Genomic DNA, 20,606 nt, shown 5'->3' on the forward strand with positions numbered 1-20,606 from the left:
AGATTATACAGTCTATGGTCATAATACTGATGCTAGATAAAACCAGGCTTGTTTCCATTCCATGCCAGCTTGGAAAATCAATAATGGCAGACATTGTAAACAAAGTGGAAATGCAAATTAACTGAACACTGAAGAAGGGAGGGATTTTACAAAGTAGGGTGATACTGATGATCACACAGACGACCAAATCAGTTGAGCTGTTCCTGAGAGCAATTTCCATAAAATATATATGATGAGAAAGCCTGATTGTTCAAAATTACGTATTTGTGGGGATAGAAAACACACACATATAGAGGAGCCCAAAAACATTTTTTTTTTTTTTTTTTAAGTTGAATTTTACGTTATAGGTCCTAATATATTATAATAGTTCTATTGATTAGTTGATTAGTTGGATTAGCTCCACTGTTTTGGGCAAGATATCTGCACTTTTTGAAATTTGGTAAAAGGGCGAGTTTGTTGTTATTCATGCCCATCCATGGTACAAACATCAGAAATGTGAATAAAAGTGAATCATTTTGGAGTTGAATTATGTGGCTTTGCATATTCAGATACTCCTAAAATGATACTCAGCTACTCTTCTGAAACAGGCTGCTATCACTGCTACATTTTATCACTCCTGGATGTCAGACGAACAAACTGATACCACACGTTTTGCATCTTAATGGTACCAAAATCTCACCTGGCCCATCATACCAGGAAAGAGGAAATGGAGGGATAAAATAACCACTGAACCACCGTTTTAAACAGGTTTACTTAAAAAAAAAAGAAGTACATCACATTTTTACAATAGACATCATTCTCTTTTTAAAAACTTTACAGAAATGTATAGAATTACAGATTTATATAAAATTCTTCTTTGTTAGTATCAGTTCACAACTAGAAGGTGATCGAGATATAACATTATTCCAAAGGCTTTTTATTAGACATACTGGTTATGAAGTATTATGTAACAAAAAAACAAAGATGGCAGGTTCCTCACAGATAGAGAGTGTTAGAGTGAGAGGCAGCAGTTATCAGCTATTAGCAGCTGGCGGCAGGATAAAAAAAAGTTACAATAAAGGCCATGTAACACATTGCAGGTCTTGCTCATGGTGATGTTATCTATTCACTGGTTGGGTCTTTCCGTTTGTAGGAAGAGAAAAAATAGCAGATCTACAAGCTCTCCGACGTTGTGAGCTTGTTGATCTGCTATTTTAGACAGTCACACGTACGATAACACATAAATCCTCTCTTACTTGACCATCTTTTGACAGAATTATGGGTTTAGGCTACAGTAGAAAGCTTCACGTTGAATGAAGGTTTTACCTTTCATTCTGAAACATGTAGCCTACAGAAAACGTTTTTTTGTGTAAGGCAGAGAGTCATCACAACTAAAGATCAAAGACAACGGTGACAGATATAGTTACGGTTATCATTATAGGTTTAGTGCTTGACGACCCTTATAGTCAGTCTGCAGTGGTTGATGTACATGATCCATTAATGCATGGCTTCCGATCCCCGCAATCATCAGAGATCAGCACTGAGTAACAGAAAATGCCAGATTACACCAACATCAGATCATAATAGTACAGTTCTGGTCACCATTATTGGCTCCTATATGACATTAATTTTTAAGTAGCATAGGCCTATGTCATGTAGTCTACTGTACAATAGCTCCTGGTGAAAAAAAACACTCCGGTTTGGTGCAGAATGACAAATGCAGCTGGCCTGGAACAATATGGAGCGACGGTTTCACTGCGTAACCATAGACTGCACTCCAAACCACCACTTAGAACCCCAGCAGGTTATTGGTTGGGTAGCCTATAGCCTCCAAACTGTTCTTGTAATCATCTAAAAACACTGGTTCTCAACCTGGGCTGGGGCCCACTGGTGGCCCAGGAGGATATTTCAGTGGGCACTATCCCCACTATTTCCCTCAATGGCAGATTTCAGCTCTCCAAAGATTTTCAGTTGGATTGAAATCAAGACTCATTGCTGGCAGTTTAAATCTCTCTAGTCTAGAGGAAGAGAGATACTGCTTGTTCTGTGATCTTGGTGAAATTTTGAAAATGAGATCCACATTCTGTTTTACTGTTCTAAGTATGATGACATGAGAGAAGTATTTGTTAATAAGATGTCTTCTATTTGTACGGATTTCCTTGAGTCAGATGACTATGAAAAAAATGGAGATATGTTTTGGTAAAGTAGTTTGCCTCCAGAATAGGCATTGAAACCTCTTATCTCTATATTATTAGGGCTTTGTGTTTTGTTACTATAATGAACTAGTTTTTAAAGTTGAAACAATAAAACTTAATAGATTAATAAGAATGACATTTATGATGTCTCTGAAAGAGTTGCATATCTCTGCTGCCGGGAAGAATCTCCAAAATGTTAATTTTTCAGAACATTTAAAACCATATATTTTGAAAACAAAGCAATACTGCCTCATCAAAGTTACGAGGTTTTGTCCGAAGCACTTTTTTTTTTAACCAACACAGCCGTAAAGGGTGTTCAATATATAGCACTGATTTATGAAAAAATCTTAACCCTAAAAAATGTGTGGTTTCCTCAAGACAGAAACTATATTTAAAATATATATTTAAAACTGCAGTATTGGGTTTAGCTTACTGCAAGCTGGTATAAATTACGACTGCATTTGCCTGCTAGGTCATATATTTTCTAATTCTTTGAAATTAAAATAAACTTTGTAATTTTACTTATTTGTATTAATCCAGGCAGCCTATTAAAAAATTCGGATGATACAAACTCGGTACATTTCAATTTATTACTGAAGATATTGTAGCCTACTGGTTATACAAAATAAATGCCAATAATGGTTGGAGACCAGTACTGTACAAAAAAAACATGGCTTCTATTAAATCATTAGAAAACCAAAACTTGTGCGTTTCAACAATTCTGAGCGATAAAGAAACGTACATGTTGCATGTTGGCCATTTTAGCTGTAGGCATCTTCAAAAAAAATTAAACAAAAAATAATGAAACATACATTTCAGACAAGAATCAGTCAGAAACAAACAAATATTAAAATCTATTATAGCAGGGTGCTGAAATAATGTTAATTTATGGCACAGTTGTCATTCTCCCCATATAAAGGGAATCAAACTGGCCTCAAACAGTGACCTTCTGTAAACATTACATTTTCTAACAGAAAACGGCAAAGAAAAAATATATTTGGCAAATATAAGACTATCACACCATTAGTACATTCTGTGCCTTTGAAGGAACGGCATCAAAAGGGCCTCAAAATGCTCAGTTCAGTGTTAATTACCTTGGGCAGATAAACACAGGATAAAGCACAGCTTTGCTAATTAGCTAGTTAACCTTTTCCCCCTCAAACCAGCAGTAGAGGGTGTAACCTGAAGTTTACAAGTACTCATTTGGTTTGACACTAAAGGGGGGTTTGTTAATACCTTTGAATTCCAGTCCCTGGGGTACGCTTTTATGTGGATAGACTTAAACACACCATGACACTTTGGTACAGATGTGGGTTGTGCAGTTAACTTGTCATGGCATACTTAACTCCAATAGTTACTCCATAAAATTATGATTAAACAAAAAAGACTCCTCATTGACAATGTATGGTGAAAAAGGACTCAAAATCACTTTTAGCACAACAAACAAACGCAAAAGTAGATCTTCAAGGTCACATTTTCGAGCTTGCAGATCTGCTACTTCTGTGTGACATTGTAGTATGATCAAGTAGGGCGTTCATTTAGTTGAAACAGGTTTCACCATACAATGTATGTCAATGATGACTTAATGATGAATTTTTGGATTATCAATTTCCAATCAGCGGAGCAACTATTAAATGTATATCGCCAGTATTTGGCGATACATCACATGGCAAGTAAACAATAACCTAAACCTCTACCAAAGCATAATTCTGCTCTGACATGATCACCAAATAGATGACCAAACCAAGGAGGTGCTATGAGAAACAAGTTAAAGCAAAAAGGACTAAGCATCTGGTTAACATTAAATCTCCTCCGAAATGCATCGTTGAACATTCATATACAGTACTGCATGTCCAGCACCGCCATAGATTGCTCTCATACATTGTTACTGACAAAGAAAGGTACCATACACTACAATGTAGAATGCTGATGACAAAAAAAGAAGAAATTACACTCATTTTGATTGACTTCAAGTTTTTACAAAAGTCCTATGTGAATGCATAACAGCTCTTTAAGACACAGTTAACATATATCAATGCTTAATTCTAATTCTTAAACATTTCCATGTACAAATGAAAACTACAAAACAAATCGTATGTAGACAAAGGCCGATAATATCGGTGCAAATGTACTGACCCGGAGCCTCTAAAGATCCAACATGGATTCCTCCTCAGAAAAAAATAAAATAAAATCACTAACATCTTAATCTTGTGTGCTGTGCTGAAAAGACAACTCATGTCGCTCTTCAGCAAATCTAGGCAGATTTTCTTTGTTTCAATCACCATTTTTCCTTGATATTGGGGCTCAAGACTTAAAACTCCTGAAACAACAGGGGGGGGAAAAAATAATCGTAGGAATTTTATGAAAACTACTACATTTCTCTTTTTTGTTTTTAAATAACACCTTAAAAGTCAACAGTGGTGCACGTTCCCTTTAACTTTTCACATCTCCAGGTGTCAGTTTAGGAAACTGTTGCTGACCATCCATCCATCCACCAAGCCGTTTCACAAGAAAAATACCAGCTTTTTCTCCAGCCTGATCCATGCATTTCAGTCAGATTACGACTCTTCTGCATTATAACTCAAGATTGCACAATTTATTAACTACTTAAAGTAAGCCCTATGTTTATACTTCGTCATACGATTTTGTCACGTCAAAAATAGCCAAACTACAAGTTTACAGCTAGTCGACGGCCTATTCTTGCCTCTAGTGACACTGAAAGTGGTTAAAGTAGACAGAAAGAAACACTGCACATTCATTCATTTTTGGGAACATATTCATTTTCGGCTCATTTATCCAAGAGATTTTTCTTTTTTGTCAGTTGAGATATTGTTTGTCAGTAAAGGCTCAAGTCAAGATATTCAATAACTTCAGTGATAAACGTTTTGACTTTCGTGTCTATTGTAATGTAAGGTGTATAGCTTTTAACATTTTAGACAATTAATATTTCATTAGTGTTGGAATGAATCGACTCCATCCCTGAAAGTTTCATTGTCATACTTGAGTCAGTGTTGGCAAACTGTCAAAATATTAAGGAAGCTGAGGAGTAGCAATGAATGTATCAACTACAAGCTGTTTTGGGGCAGCTACTAACCGATAATAATAATAAACCGGGAAAGCATCCGTGTAATTTTAGATTTTAGCGTTTCCAAAATAGCAGATGTACAAGCTCACAGATCGTCACTTTGTGCCACACTGTGACCTTGTACATCTGCTATTTTTTGAAAAATCTTGAAAGTGTGAGAACTACTGATTTAGAAGGCATTTGTAGAATCGGCCTCAGGTCTTAATGGGAAAAGTTACTCCTAATGTGCCAGTTGTGAACCTAGTATGAATCTATAGTACAGTGTGTGGCTGTTCTTCTGAACACTGAACGCTGCTGTTCTGGAGCGCCTGTTAGCCCGCTACTCCATTTGCTCCTTCCAACATTTCTATGGGCTCTTTTTGAGTGTAAACCCAGAACCTTCTTTGATGTTTCTTTATTTTTTCCCCCATTCTAACCAGAACCAGGGAGGTGAAAATAAATAAATAAATAATTATAATTAAAAACAAGTGAAAATGGGCTGGTCTCACAAGGCTGTATGTGAGCTTTTCTTCATATTTTGGAAAACATTTTTTTTTTAGTACAAAGTTCTGGGGTTCCAAGAGGAAGTTTAGTGCTGCTATCTCCTGAGCAGCACGGCGCAAATAAGGTTCTGAGAACTGTGTTTGAAACCTAGCCGTATAGCGTAATGGAAACAAATCCAACACGCGTGAAATATGTTCACATGGCACGACACCGTTCACTTAGTTATTGAAGTTGAGAAGAGCCGTATACGTTTGCAGCTGGTGATGCACGGGATCACCTGCTGTGCCAGTTGACAGGATACATTTAAGAAGAAGCTTGTGCTGTTTTGAAACCTGACAGGGTCCCAGCCTTATTCAAAAAATTACAAAAAACACAAAACGGAACCTGTGGGACAACTGTTAATAACAACCAACAGTGATTGTGGCGTTCATATCTAGAATTATGTGCCATTTCCCGTCACACAGAAACAGTGGGGATATTCTCCTACTGCACACGTACATTAGAATGTTTGAAGTTACTAAAAAAATAACGAATACCACCGATTATTATTATAGGATTATTTCCACGTATGCCTTCCAGTGACAACCTTCCCAAGAGTGAGAAAACACCTCACTTTGCACCCTCTAGTGCCACTGTACAATGTGGCGTTCCGTGCAAAATTGCTTGACCGAGAGATGACTGCGACAGAATTCAGAGAGGCATTGAGAGGGACGTCATACATTACTGTATTATGCTCTAGAAATAATTCCCACTTGAATGTAGACGTTCGTTCTACACAGAGCATTAGCCTGGCTCTACCCCTTCATAGTGAGTCTACAGGTTGTAAAATGGGGCACATCAAGGATAAAGATTGGTTTATATCTAGTTTCCCGTTGGCAGCTACTTAAAGGAGTTCACCCAAGAAATAACTTTATTTCTATGGTTTACATACCTACTCTTTGACTCACGGAGAGTTTCCGTTTGTTAAACATTTAACGGTGAATCCAGAATGTAAAGATGATGAATGGAATTAATGCGAGACAGGAATCAACCAGTCATTTAGCCCATTAAAACCGGGAAAGCATCTGTGAAATTGTGTTGGCTATTCAAAAATAGCAGATATACAAGCTCACAGCGAGATTGTAAAGCGTATGTGCTATTTTTGAACGCTTTTGAAAAATCTTGAAAGTGTGGGAACTACTGATTTAGAATCGGCCGCATGTATTAATGGGTTAAAACACCTGAACAAGTTTTGCTGTTGTTAATTCGGGATTAATTCTATTAATCAAGTTTTCTCTTAATTTTTGGATTCTGGAATGTTTTACAAACTAAAACTCGCTACCACTGAACCCATTGAAATAAAGTAATGTCTTGGGTGAACTACTCCTTCAACTTGGACGTGCCTTGGCCATGTAAAACAACATGTAAACTCCCACCACGTTTAGCGATAATCCATAACGCTAACTGCAGTCGCTTTATCTCTACTCCTGTAGACATATAAATAACACACAGCTAAATGAAAGGCAGTGGTGTACGCCATCTGTTCCTAACTAGGCCACAGAAAGACTGGAGGGCTTTCATGAACGTGAACAAACATAAACAAACAAACAAACAAACAAACAAACACAAGGCGTAATGTGCGTGTATATATAGCAAGTGAAATACTAAAACAATTTGGAAAACGTTGTAAAGACAGTAGTAATACCAAAGGCAGACGCAGCGAGGGCTACAAAGGACGCACACATACACACTACTTTGAATAGGTGGCTAAAGCCAGAGAGATGGATGGAGAGCCAGCCTCCATCCCATAGTTCAGTTTACACAGCAGTGTTTAAAAGAGATGCTGCTACCTATCTACCGCCCTCCCACCACACACACACACACACACACACACACACACGGTCAACCAGACAAACACAAGCAAATGCACACACATACTGACAAATGTGTGCAAGCAGGCGCGCGCGCGCATGCACGCACGCACGCACGCACGCACGCACGCACGCACGCACGCACGCACGCACGCACGCACGCACGCACGCACGCACGCACGCACGCACTCACACACACGCACACACACACACAAAATACCTAACAGGTTATCATCAACATCCGTGTGTTGTTTTCTAGGCTCTTAGCTGGAACCATCCTTACACGCCTGGAGGGAAGGAGCTGCTCCTCCTCCTCCTCCTTCCTCCCACCTCCTCAGCGCTTCGAGGAGGTCCGTGGGGAGAAAGGTCTCCGTGTTACTGGTTGACACTACAGGATCTACCGGCCGCTGGCCTCGATCAGCTAGTTTTGATTGTTATACAACGAGAAAGTTCGATGGCGAACGAACGCGATGGCGTCTCGTGCGGCCAAACTACTATGGTAGAGTCGCTACTGGTGAAGGCAGTTCATTCTGGTGCGCACCGAAAGAAGAAGAGGTCACTTTTTTTTCGTACAAAAAAAGCAGCCGCTATAGACTTAGGTGGTGCTAGAAGTGGAGCGAGTTTTTACTACTGATGGAGAAAAGCAGCCGTTTCGCCAGTTGTATTGGTGGTGTGGTGTGGCAGCGGTGCTCGTCTCCTCCTAGGTCTCGGTGCTGCTGCTGGCGCTGGCGCTGGCCACTGTGGTCGTGGTCAGGATCTTCATGTACTGCGTGAAGATGGCTTCAAAGGCCTCGTCCCGGTGGATCATGGCGCCAAACACCAAAGGCTGAGAGGGAGAGAGTCAAGAGATATTTGTTATACAAACCTTCGCGATTAATGATTTCATTGTGTTTTTGGCAGTAGCCTCGTATCTCAAAACAAAAGCTAAGGCACAAGTCGCACCCTTCAAATTCATTATTTTCTTGCCATCTACGCTTATAAACGTAGCTAAGCTATTGGGACCTATCTATGCCAGCTACGTTTATAAGCGTAGATATATGTTTAATCCATATATGAACGCGCCGTCGGTCTGTTTACCTTTTAGCATTGCTCCGGCTAGTATAGCCCTCCTCCGCCACCACCAGCGATGCGATTTCTAAATCCAGCTCCGTTGAGCCTCCATTATAACCCGATTTTCAAAGCACCGTATCTCCAAAGGTTAGAGAGCTGTCCATGGTGAGCCGGCGCACACCCGACGATCGTAAATCATTTGTGACTTTGTATCGCATCGCTGAGAAAATGTAGCTGGTTGTTCTGCTAGCTAAAGGCTGTGTTCTGTGTTGTGTGGTGTCGTTCCACTTCCGGAAGCCCCCACCTTCCTAAAGGACAACAAGCTCCATAGAGTGGGCCTGGACAGGCGGCCCCTGGTGCAGTACAACCATGCTAACACTAGGGGCAGCAAAGGAGTTAAAACTGTGTTTGAAAGATAACCAGACATGTGATCACATATGCTATTTTTTGTATCGTTGTTATATCACTGTATCGCTGTATATTGTAACATCTGTATCGTTTCTTTCTTGTTTTTTTGTTGGGGGGGGGGGTGCAGATGGAAAGTAGTTTTTCGCTAAGTCTGGCATATTTGCACATTGACAGGACATATTTGCATCAGAAAGAGACAGAAGGGAGAGAGAAACATGGGGTAGAGGACAAACGGGAGACACAGTAGTGTGGAAATGTCAACCACAAAGCAACTGAGCTGTCACATTTGACGTGCCATCAGACGATAACAGCTCCACAACACTTCTCACACATCTGACGAGCAAAGCAGAACGACTCGAAGAAGTAGACTTCCAAGGTTTTTTTTTTCTTGTCTGCAGTAAAGCCCATGGATCAAACCAAGGCTGCATGGAGCCTAAGTTATGCTCCATCACACACCTGAGAACGACCGTGAATAGCAGACCTGCATACCTGCAAGCTGTGAGACACGCTCGCCCCACACCGTATGGATCGGATTGACTGATACTGATATATATAAAATGATATAATACGTGTAATACTGTGCAATATAGATCTGCATATATGGAGCCGGCCAGCAACTCTACATCTGACCTCACTGACACCAGATTAATAGTTTAACTCCTGCATCTCAACTGTGCCGTATTAAGAAGCTCTGTTGTCCGTCGCTTCTCGCCCTCAGGGTGTCTTATTATGTAATTCAATTCATCATAATCATGTTGTCAACTTTTCCTTGCACAGAAGAATTGCAGCGTGACTGCAGCCAGAGTATTAGTCAATGTTATGATATGAATAGTATTTGTGATATTTTTATAATGTCCTACACACTCCTACCTTCTGTGTGGATGGAGTTGCTATGGAGATACCCATTCCAGAACCAGGCAACACGGACAAGACTTTATACTGTGGCATCATGGGAGAAAAAGGAGAGAACAGAACATATTATTTATCATTTACGCATTTAGAAATAATAATAATAATATCAGGGATTCATATAGCGCTTTTCTAAGTACTCAAAGTGCCTTTTAGTCTATTTTCACCAATAGACTACGGTATGCAATGTAGCCCCCCATATGATCTATAATGAATTGCAGCTTGGTAAAAGGAAGTTTCGGTGCTTGAAGGTAAAACAATATATTTTAAAAACAATAGTTTGGACGTCCGCTTGAAAATCCCTGCCTAAATTGGCACACACCGATGACTTAACGCTTATTACGTGTTTTGGCCAACAACTAGCTTTGTTGATCCAGCAAGTTTGCCTTCCATCCCTGTCTGAATTAGACAAGCAGAAGAGGATACAAACGGAGCCAAAAAACGTACCTTCTGAATATCTGTGATGTCGATCAATTTGATAACTTTGTTCTTCTTGGTTGAGCCAGATCTGGAGGAACTGGAGCTTTCAAAGCACAGGTAGCTGGGAGAGATACGACAGCAAGGTTTAGCAGTAAACAAAACCAGAGGAGAATTATGACAGCAAGGTTTAGCAGTAAACACAATTATTAATAAACTAGCGCAGACGTTCTCAAAGTCGGCCCCAGAAATGTTTCATTTTCGCACTGTTGACAGTTGTTGTTGTTTCTAATCAATGCATTATTGTTTTAAGCGTATCAAAGGCTCTTTGGGGGACCCGCAGAGCTCCACTTAGCTCCACTTGGACTACACCCTGACTGATGTTGTGCTGGCATTATTCCTTCTAGTTTAATTCCAAATGCCTGGCAGCAGCCACTTAATCCAGTCCCTGTGTGTGTGCATGTCATCACTTGTTGTGGTTCGTTGTGGTTGGTTTGAGATGGAACAGCTTGCAGAAGCTAATGAGAGGCTTACTTCTCCGTGACAAAGAGCACTCCGTTACGGATGTAGTCTGTGGGCATCTTTCTGTCCCGGTTGATCAGACAGCATCGCCAGCCGTTCTCGCACACTGCAGGAAGGAGGAGAAGTGTCGGGACACGGTTTAATACAACGAGCTGTAAATGTACTAGGCTGCATAAAGACCGGCGTGCATATTCGTCAAGAGATTTGGTGTAGACTAGAGGGGGAAAACAGCGGACCAAGTACAGAGTCAACTCAGACCCAATTTGCCAAGTAGCACTTGCCCTGCAAAGACTACCATTAAACCTGCCAGGTTCATTTGTTGACCTGGCGAAACCTATAGTTTGTATAGTTTCAATGTACATATTATTTCTTTTTTATATTATACTGTTTAGACTGGTGATAAGTTCTTAGTTTACTCTCCCAGTCCTGGCAGAGTAGTTCCGGAGCAACGGATTGTGTGGCCTTGCTCATTCCCTGATGGACTGATCGAGGGTAGCTACTGGGACATAAGTCGGGATTTGATCAACCGCGGCTGGGTCGCCTGAGTGAGGGGTATGATGTTGGTAGACCCGAAACCCTGTTAATCTCGGGATACATCACTGAGGATACGTCCCAGGTGCATCCATGCGATGTATTTTTAGTTATAGTTATTCTATTTATAGTGACTCATAGGAATAGACTATGTGACAACCGGTATAGTCTGGTGACCACCGGAGAGACGGGTGACAGCCGGAATGTAGACGGCACCCGGGTGAGCAGTATGGGTTAGCGCCCCAGCCTGTGTCCTCCGTGAGGAGGAAGCCCAACAAACCTTGGTGAGGCCTTTAGGAGAGCCATTATAATCCACCACTCCTGAATGAAGTGCCTGGTGCTGGGAGTGTGGTGCAACGCACAGGTCCTGGGCCTGGTGAGAGTAGGAGTGGACCTGGTGAGATGTAGGAGGGGCCCGGACAGGAGTCAACCCACAGAACCTAGTCCTTCCAGGTGCCAGAATCTGGTTCTCCCAGTCCCGGCAGAGTAGTTCCGGAGCAACGGATTGTGTGGCCTTGCTCATTCCCTGATGGATTGCAAACCTTGGTTGCCTTTAATACCAAGGCAGCAAACAAACACCAAAATACAGCAGGACACCTGCAAGCAACAGTGATGATGAAAACATTTGGGCAGACCAGGGTAGATCTACAACTAAATGAGCAAGAAAGAAGGGGAACTGAACTGCACAACGAAAAAGTTAAGAAAAACAGGGAAATACCGAAGAGACTGATTGACAGTGTCATCTTTCTGGGGAAACAAGAGCTCCCGTTTCGAGGACACGATGAAAGCAAGGAATCTACGAACAAGGGCAATTAGGTCGAGCTGCTTCAGTTTCTAGCGGAATATGACAACGATTTGCATTATCATCTCACAACCAACAAAGTGTTTACTAGAACTTCAGGGAAGATCCAAAAGGATCTGAGTAATGCCATAGCTGAAGTGATGGGAGATAAAGATAAAAGAGCAGATAAAAGCAGCACCCTTTATCGCAGTTATGGTGGATGAAACGACAGACACAGCACAGCTTGCACTAATGGTTCGTTATGTGACAGATGCTGGTGTCAAGGAATGGTTTGTCAGGTTTGATGATGTCACGAGTGGTAAGCGGGCTGATAACACTGCTTCTCTCATTATCACATTCCTGGAGGAACATGGATAAGGTTGTGGCACAGTGGCCTGGGCCGTGGCTCAGCGGTCCAGGCACCTTGGCCGGTAGCCCAAGTCTGGCAGTGTGCCGCGGGTTCGACTCCCGATCCCGACGGCCTTTACTGTCACCCCCTCATCTCTCTCCCCCATTTCCTGTCAGCCTACTGTCTGTCCCTCTATGAAAAAATATAAAATAAAGGCGAAAGCCACAAAAAACATTTAAAAAAAAAAGGTTGTGGCACAGTGTTATGATGGCACGGCCGTTATGGCCTCTGGGTTAAACGGTGTGCAAGCTAAAGTTAAGGAGAGGGCTCCCCAGGCTTTTTTTTATCCATTGCTATGCCCATAGACTTCATTTAGTTCTGTCCCAGGGATCATCGAAGCTTAGGGAATGCAAGATTTTTTTCCGACTCTAAATGGCCTAGCTGCCTTTTTTTTACCAGGTCTCCTAAACATACGCAGCTTCTAGATGACATCTGTCAGAGATGCCTGCCTCACGTCGCACCGACAAGGTGGAATTATAGCTCTAGATTGGTCAGCACAGTGTTTGAGAAGAGAGAGGCTCTAAAAGGAGCTTTTCGAGCATATAATAGATCACCACGATGAATATGATGATGATTCTGTGCGCAAAGCTGATGGATACATTAACCAGTTAGATAATTTTGCGTTTTGTTTTTTGCTCTCTTCACAACATTTTGGATCACTCACTTTTTTATGGTTTACTTCAGAACAAGGCACTTTGACATAAAATTCTGTCTAAGTCGAGTAGATGAGTTTTGTGACACTATTGAGAGGGAGCGGGGGCGATTTGATGACATTAAATGAAGCTACTGTGAGCTTAACGGGTGCACCAAGCGCACGGCGAGGGAGAGGTGCACAGGAGGATGTGTGTGAAAGTTACCAAAAACTACACCGTGACATCTTGGCCAGCTAAGGGACAGATTTCAAGACCATGAGAAAATGTAATTCCTCTCTCTCGACGCTACACAGTTCACAACATTTCGGAAATCATTCCCAGACGAGGCTTTCAATTGCCTCATAGAGAGCCACGCAGCCCTCTTCGACCTCACACGGCTTAAAACAGAGCTAAAATGTATGCTATGGCTGATTTTGCAGGCAAAAGCCCTGCTGACCTCCTCGTTTTCCTTCAGGAGAAGGATCTCTGTAAACGTCTGCATCAGCTTTATAAACCGACATGTTGGGCAGTGACACTTCCAGTATCCACAGCCTCTGTAGAGCGGTCATTTTCATTTTCCCCATTAAAAGGACTGGACAGGCTAGACTCTCAGCGCTGGCCTCCATGGCAATTGAAAGGGACCTTTTAATGGAAATAAAGCGCACAGGACTGCACGAACGAGTTATTGAACTTTTTCTAAAGAAAGAAAGAAGGATGGACTTTGTCTTCAAATGATCAGCCATGGTAAGTTTAATGGAAAAATACATGCTGTGCCTTATTGTTGATTGATCGTTTTATAGGCTATGGTTGTTGTTGGTATGTTGTTGGTGCTATGATGCCATCTAATCAGTGTGTGTGGCCGAGTCTCAAGTTCAGTCCCCGCCTGGACTTGGATGTGCGCTACTGTTTGGATCATTCCACCACTGTCCTGGACGATCTAGAACGCCCGGTTCATTTCACTACCTCCCACCACTGGAATATAGACATATTTACTCTAACTTGCTAAAAATCTTTTTACTGCACTTTTAATCATGCAAGATAGATAAAAAAAGTTCCAACTGTACTTGGTACGCTCTGTTTTTCACTCTACACGAGATCTCTTTGCCAAAAATAGCCGAGTATACCCCCCCCCCCCCCTCCCCCCGCTAGTATTGGCATGCTGGGGTTACAAATGGTTAGAACAATGCAGTTCCATTCCCCCCACCTGGTAGAGGGCGCTCAGTCTCAGACAGGTTGAAGACTTCGTGGAAAGCCGATTTCTTGGTGCTGTACGCCCGGCCCGCGTCGTCCTCTCGACCGACGCCCAGGGGAATGCCGGCTGCCAGGCTGCCCCGCGCCATAGAGGGAGTCCCCACCTGGGGACAGGAAGGGGGGGCATGGGAAGGTTAGGATTCTTCTGGGGGTCACAGTTATGTGGGAAACCCGCTTCCCCCAAGCACCCATTTGGCCATGGCAAAAACACTGTGGGTCTTCAGTAAGGGGTTGCAACAATTAAACTAATTAAGACCTGAGCCATATTCTACTAAAACAATGTTTTTGAAATGCTCAAAAATAGCAGATGCACAAAGCTCGTAGCTCGAGCTTAGCCTGGCATGGCCAGACTAATATCGCTGCGTAGATATCAGTCTGGAACTTTGGTGTGGAATATTTATTTCCAAGGGGCGGTTACAAACAGATTCCAACACAGAAATAGTGGGCCCTGATTGGTCACCCACAATTCTGGGGCGAGCGGAATTTAATTCAAACTGAGCAGTGCCAGACCAATATCTACACAGGGAATGGTTTTTCCTGTGGCAAATTCGTCTGGTTCCCAGGCTAGCTTGAGCTTGTGCCATTTTTGAACAGTCAATGCTAAAATATTAAATGACACGCGCCTCATTCTCTACCAGGGCAGCCCAGTTTGTGTGTAACATCAACACTAAAAGCAGTGGTTCTCAAAGTGGGGTTTGGGGACCCCCAGGGGTCCCTTGAGGGGCCTTCAGGAGGTCCCCCCAAAAAAATAATTTAGTCAATATTATACTAATCTGTTCGATTTGGCTGGTTTCCAGGCACATTTTAAATGCTAGCTATTCTAAATAATAATATTAATATAAAAGAAAAGTCAAAAATAGCTGATGAACAAGCTCACAACGGGTCACATGCATTGCAAGCTTGTCGATCAGTTGATTTGGGGCTATTTTTGTTCTTAAAAAAAAAAAAAAAGTGGAATAATTTGAAACAATTTGAACTAAATTCTTCTCTTATGGGGGTCCTTGGCATAAACTATTTCACTATAGGGGACCACGGCCAAATAAATATAAACGTGGGGGTCTTTGTTTGAAAACCACTGATGTAGATGCATTGAGTTTATGAACTTTCATAGTCCATTCATGCCTCTGAATAATTCTTGTGCTGGGTGGGTTGGGTTCGCTAAACAAGGCAATTCACATACTGTAGACACAGGTTTTTTTAAATACACCCAAAAACTGTGAATTATATTATTAAAATGTACCCAAAAACCCTAATTGAATTGAACTATAAGCAAACCCCACGTATCTGGTCTCCGGAGTATACCGTTTACAAAAAGCGTGACTGAAGTTGGATTGAACTAGTCGATTACTTCACATGTGACTAGCGAATGGCGACTATAATTCATTTTATAGACAAGTGCAGAATCTTCATTTGGGTACATACGGAAATTATAGAATCATGCTTTCTGAATCCATATGCATTTCTTGGAAAGAGTAAAACCAAGCTACAGTTTTCTGACATTGTAAAAGCCAATCTCATGCCTTATATAAAGCCAATGAAATACCCATGAATTAGACAGCGCTCAAACAAACGTAGATTATCAAATGAAGACATTGGAAGACAGGACTACTGCTTGACTGTTGCAATGCTTTGTGTGTGACCATGGTTTCAGACTAAAACAACTAAATCTACTTCACTAGCTACACTACAATACACACTGCTAGCTCTGCAATCACCTTACCTTGAATTAAGCCCAGTTCAAACACATACACACACAGACACACCAAAATAAATAAATAAATCACACTGTCTGTAAAATGGACCAAAATATTCCTGATTCTCCTTTTGAACCAAATTTTGGATGCAAATGCCATTGCATTTAATTTGAATTAAACATTTTTGGCAGAGGGAGAGACATACATATTTTGATCCTTCACAGAGACACTTGTACACGTTAACACCTTGCTTGCCCGGAACTATTTAATCCATGTGCCCATCATTTATAGCACCCGTACCACTTTTACCGCGCACCGGAAGTTGGTGTGCATGTCTGTGTAGCAGCTAACAATAGCCACACCACTCTAGAGTCGATCGACAACAACGGGAGGTAATAATAAATCTATCGCGACTAGCGACTGGACCGCAGAAGGCCGTCAAACACAGGATATCTTTTCAGAATTAGACGGGATGATTTAGATCGGGAGTTATGATCGTTTTAAGATTTTCGTTTTCGTCAGCTAAACAGGCAGGGAACATTTTCGATGACCTGTCACTTTTTGACACGTGATCGGATTGGGCAACAAGCGCTCCTAGGCTGTGGAGCGAAGCGATCGGTTTTGATATCATTAATCTCCGTCCTATTTATCAATCTCCGGCTTGGGCACTTGACCATGACCTTGAACTTGACGGAGAACTCCGCCCCGGGCCTCCATGGTGTTAACCATTTGTGTACGCAGTGTCTCTCTCTCTCTCTCTCTCACACGCACGCACACACAGGCTGTGTCAAAGCAAAGGGCACACTGGGAGGACCATACCTTTTCAAAGCCAGAAAGCTGAGAGAGGGAAACACAATAACTCATGTGATTGGAACCAAAAGAAACAGAAATAAAAAAGCCCCACTGGTCACACTGTCAGTGAATATACTTTACAATGAGAGCACACAAAACACACACACACAGGATATCAACATTTAGGACAGCAATTTTAGGAATGGCAAACGCCTTTACCCTCGTTTCTCCGTTTCTCCCCAATTTAGTCGTTATGCCCATAGAGTAATAAAAGGATAGAGACCGAACCGGAGCGCTAGCCCCGCCCCCCCGCTATTCATTTCAATAGAAGTTGCTCAGTGGCGTTTTGAAGCACCCGGAAGACTGCCGGAAGTACAACTCAATGGCTCGAGCGAGCGGAAGTTTAGCCTAGCCTAGCCCGGACCCCAAATTTGAGGTCCGGGCTTACGCACGTGACGTAATGAACGTCCGTCCACCTCCAGGAAAGTGTTGCAATTCCACATTTCGCCAGTAGGTAGTGGCAGCTTCAACGTTGGATAGCCTTACTGGGGGCTTGGTTATGCCCCATTCCTCCCCACATACATTTCTGTGCTGTCACTGCTGTCGTATCCTACTGACTCACCTACCAGTGAGGAGCCCCCACCGGGAGAACGTAGAGCCTTCGTTCTAATCCTCCCGCCCAACAGTCCCTGCTGACAGGCTCTGCCCCCAGCCCGGAAGAATAGAGCATCGCAGTCCCGCCCCCGACGAGCGGCCCGCTCGTTGTTCTGAAAGGGGGCGGGACTGCGATGTTCTATACATGCAGAGACATCCTCCCCGAACAAGGGCCAAATGTGTTCGTACAGATGCTCGGCAGTCTATACGACAAATACTTTTAACACCTCGCCACCCGAGCGCCTTGAATCAATGGCCCTTTTAATAGATTTTGAATTATTTTACCGTAAAACAGCTGATCGTGCGCACACACACACACGCACACACACACACACGCACGCACGCACACACGCAGGCTCACCCGTCTGGCCAGCATGGCGTTGGTGCCCTTCAGCTGTGGGTCTGTGGGCAGGTTGGTCCAGATGATGTGTGGGGTGTCATACTTGTCCCTCAGCTTGGGACAGCTCTTGAAGATGAAGTCGATGATGAAGAACTTAATGCCCGCATACAGTCCTGCATGGGAGGAGGAGGAGGAAGAATATGAACTTAAATAATACAAACAGTCAAACCAATCAATTTGCAAAACAAAAACAAAAGATCAATGCCTCCGATAAAAGATGAAGAAGCACTAGGAGGGTCCGTGACTTGAGTATGGTAAACAGTAAACAGGTGCTCTTTGGTAAGGGTTTAGTTTCAGGACAAGAGTTCTGAGTTCATAATTCAAGCACCATACCACTGATCGTTAAAACTCGTTGAGTGTCGCCAATGACCCAGGGATCTGTTGTGCTGGTGGAAATTTGGTCGGATCAACGGTTGTCCAGAACCAGAAATCCACTTATGTATCCGTCTGTCTGTCTGTCTGTCTGTCTGTCTGTCTGTCTGCGTCCACAGAAATCGGCTTCCCTGATTGGCCAAACCCAACCGACCGGATTCACGGATCAGCCAAGCTTTGGATCATGTTTAGTGTCACTGTACTAATTGCAGTTACATGATTTATTTTTCATACCCATAATATGGAGATCCTGGCATAATAAACTAGCCTCTATGATACTAATGGGTCACACGCACTGGATAATCTGATAAATGGGTACAATGAGTTCTTGCCCACAAGTACAACGGATATTGTATAACCAGATAATGGCATGTATTATTGCATTTCCCAGCTTGCGTTGTCCCCCACTTACACCGTGTCTCACGGAGGTCTGTGCCTGACGGGCATAGGAAACGCTGTCTCATGAGTCATGACAACCGGCTCAGTTATCAGCCCATCATCTTATTAGATACGAATGCTAATTTACAAGCTATATTCAACTTTCGTTTTTGTGTTTGTAATGTTGCGACATTGGTTATTTTCGGTGCATGACATCGGCGGCGCCGAACTAAGTATAAACGAGGCTAATAATTAGTAAATATTACCCTGGAAACTAGACAAATCGGCCACAGGAAGGAAAAAAAACTCCCTGGTGAGATTGGTCTGGCAGTCCTCAGTTTGATTTACATTTCACTCACCCCAGAGTTGTGGGTGACCAAGCAGAGCCCACTATTCAAAGAGATGTTTTTGCTGTGACGTTGGAATCTGTTTGTGACACCCCTTGGAAATAAATCTTCCACAGTTCCAGACTAATATCTACACAGTGATTAGTCTGGTCATGCCAGGCTAGGTTAATATAGCATCACAATCATTTAGACAAACTTTACATTTTTTTTTGACAATTGGAACTCTTTTGCTGCCAACTTGTGGCCACAGATGGCGGTTAGCTTTACTAAAATAATAATTAGAAGAAGAAAGAAAGAAATCCGTCTGGCGGTCCTTGGCACGAACCACTGGTTAATTTACTGTTTGTAATTTACTGTTCGACACGTCACAGCCTTGTAGATCAGCTATTTTCAGTGCAGCTAAATATAAGTAAGCCTTATCCCTTTGTGTACATGAGCCAGCTCTGACTGGGGGATGCCGAGGTGTTCCCAGATCCCTCCAGCTGGTCCAGGGTCTGCCATGTGGCCTTGCTGCTCCATCCAGCTGGACAGGCCTGGAAAAACCCTCCCTGGGGAAGCGGCCAAGAACCACCTCCTTTCTACACTAGCAGCGGCTCTCGGCTATCAGGTCTTGGACCTACCAGTGAATTTGCCCCTTTTGCAGACTAGGTGTTTGAACATGCCACACGCTGATACACTGCACCTTAATGTCGTGTACAACACACTGATATTCTTCTTGCGCCTTAAAGGGTTAGTCCAGATTTTTGGACTTAAAGCTGTAGAAAATACTTGCCATTAATATAGTAGTGGTTGCAAAGATATTAATTGATTGCCTGAGTCCCGTGGTGGGATATTTCTGGTCTGGTTTTGCTGAATATTAACAGTTTCCAAAAACAAGCGCTTGAAATAAGAGGGAAATACCACCGCTCTGTGCGTGACAGCTGAGCCAACAGAAACAGATCAGGATGCGGGGATCGTCCGTTGTGGAAGGGTTGCAGCTCTGGGGAATGTCCACTTCAACAAGCCAGAGTCTACGCCACTTTTACAGACTAAACGTATCAAACACACGCGGTGAGAATCGAGGGACTGACTTCCTCGTCCACACACACACACAAACAGGTCCAATGCTGAACGTCTCTCTCTCGCTCTGTCTGTCTGTCTCTCTGTCTGTCTCCACACTCGCACACCAGGCGCAATCAACGGGGCATTTAAAACAGGCAGTTGTCAGGGGTGAGTGACAGGTGTCACGAACAGACAGCTCGGGTACCATTTCAAGCATGTGACGCCCGGGATTCGAACTCGGGTCTCCATGCATGAAAGTCTAACATCTTAATCACTAGATCAAAGGGATATCCCTATGGACAGGGGGAGATATTAGACCTTTGAGGCCGTCAGGCAGAGGCTCTGAGCCACACTGCTACACATACAGGTTGAGAATCACACCCACGCATAAGGTACGGTAAGTACAGTGAGTGGCGTGCACGTAGC

At 42.8% G+C, this 20,606-nt stretch overlaps 1 protein-coding gene across 1 annotated transcript in view; it reads right to left on the reverse strand.

The window, feature by feature from the left end:
* Positions 1 to 734: 734 nt before the first annotated feature.
* LOC306923809 (GRAM domain-containing protein 4-like) overlaps positions 735 to 20,606 on the reverse strand; it is a 128,971-nt gene continuing 109,099 nt past the window's right edge. The window contains exons 14-19 of the mRNA XM_079502123.1: positions 18,004 to 18,155; positions 14,456 to 14,606; positions 10,911 to 11,004; positions 10,407 to 10,500; positions 9,921 to 9,989; positions 735 to 8,418 (exon numbers count right to left, since the gene is read on the reverse strand). Of these exons, the coding sequence (XP_079358249.1) occupies positions 8,293 to 8,418; positions 9,921 to 9,989; positions 10,407 to 10,500; positions 10,911 to 11,004; positions 14,456 to 14,606; positions 18,004 to 18,155 (686 nt within the window). The 3' untranslated portion in view covers positions 735 to 8,292. The remainder of the gene's footprint in view (positions 8,419 to 9,920; positions 9,990 to 10,406; positions 10,501 to 10,910; positions 11,005 to 14,455; positions 14,607 to 18,003; positions 18,156 to 20,606) is intronic.

This window comes from Electrona antarctica (genome assembly GCF_951216825.1).
Source record: "Electrona antarctica genome assembly, chromosome: 5".
In the NCBI taxonomy this organism is placed as follows: domain Eukaryota; kingdom Metazoa; phylum Chordata; class Actinopteri; order Myctophiformes; family Myctophidae; genus Electrona; species Electrona antarctica.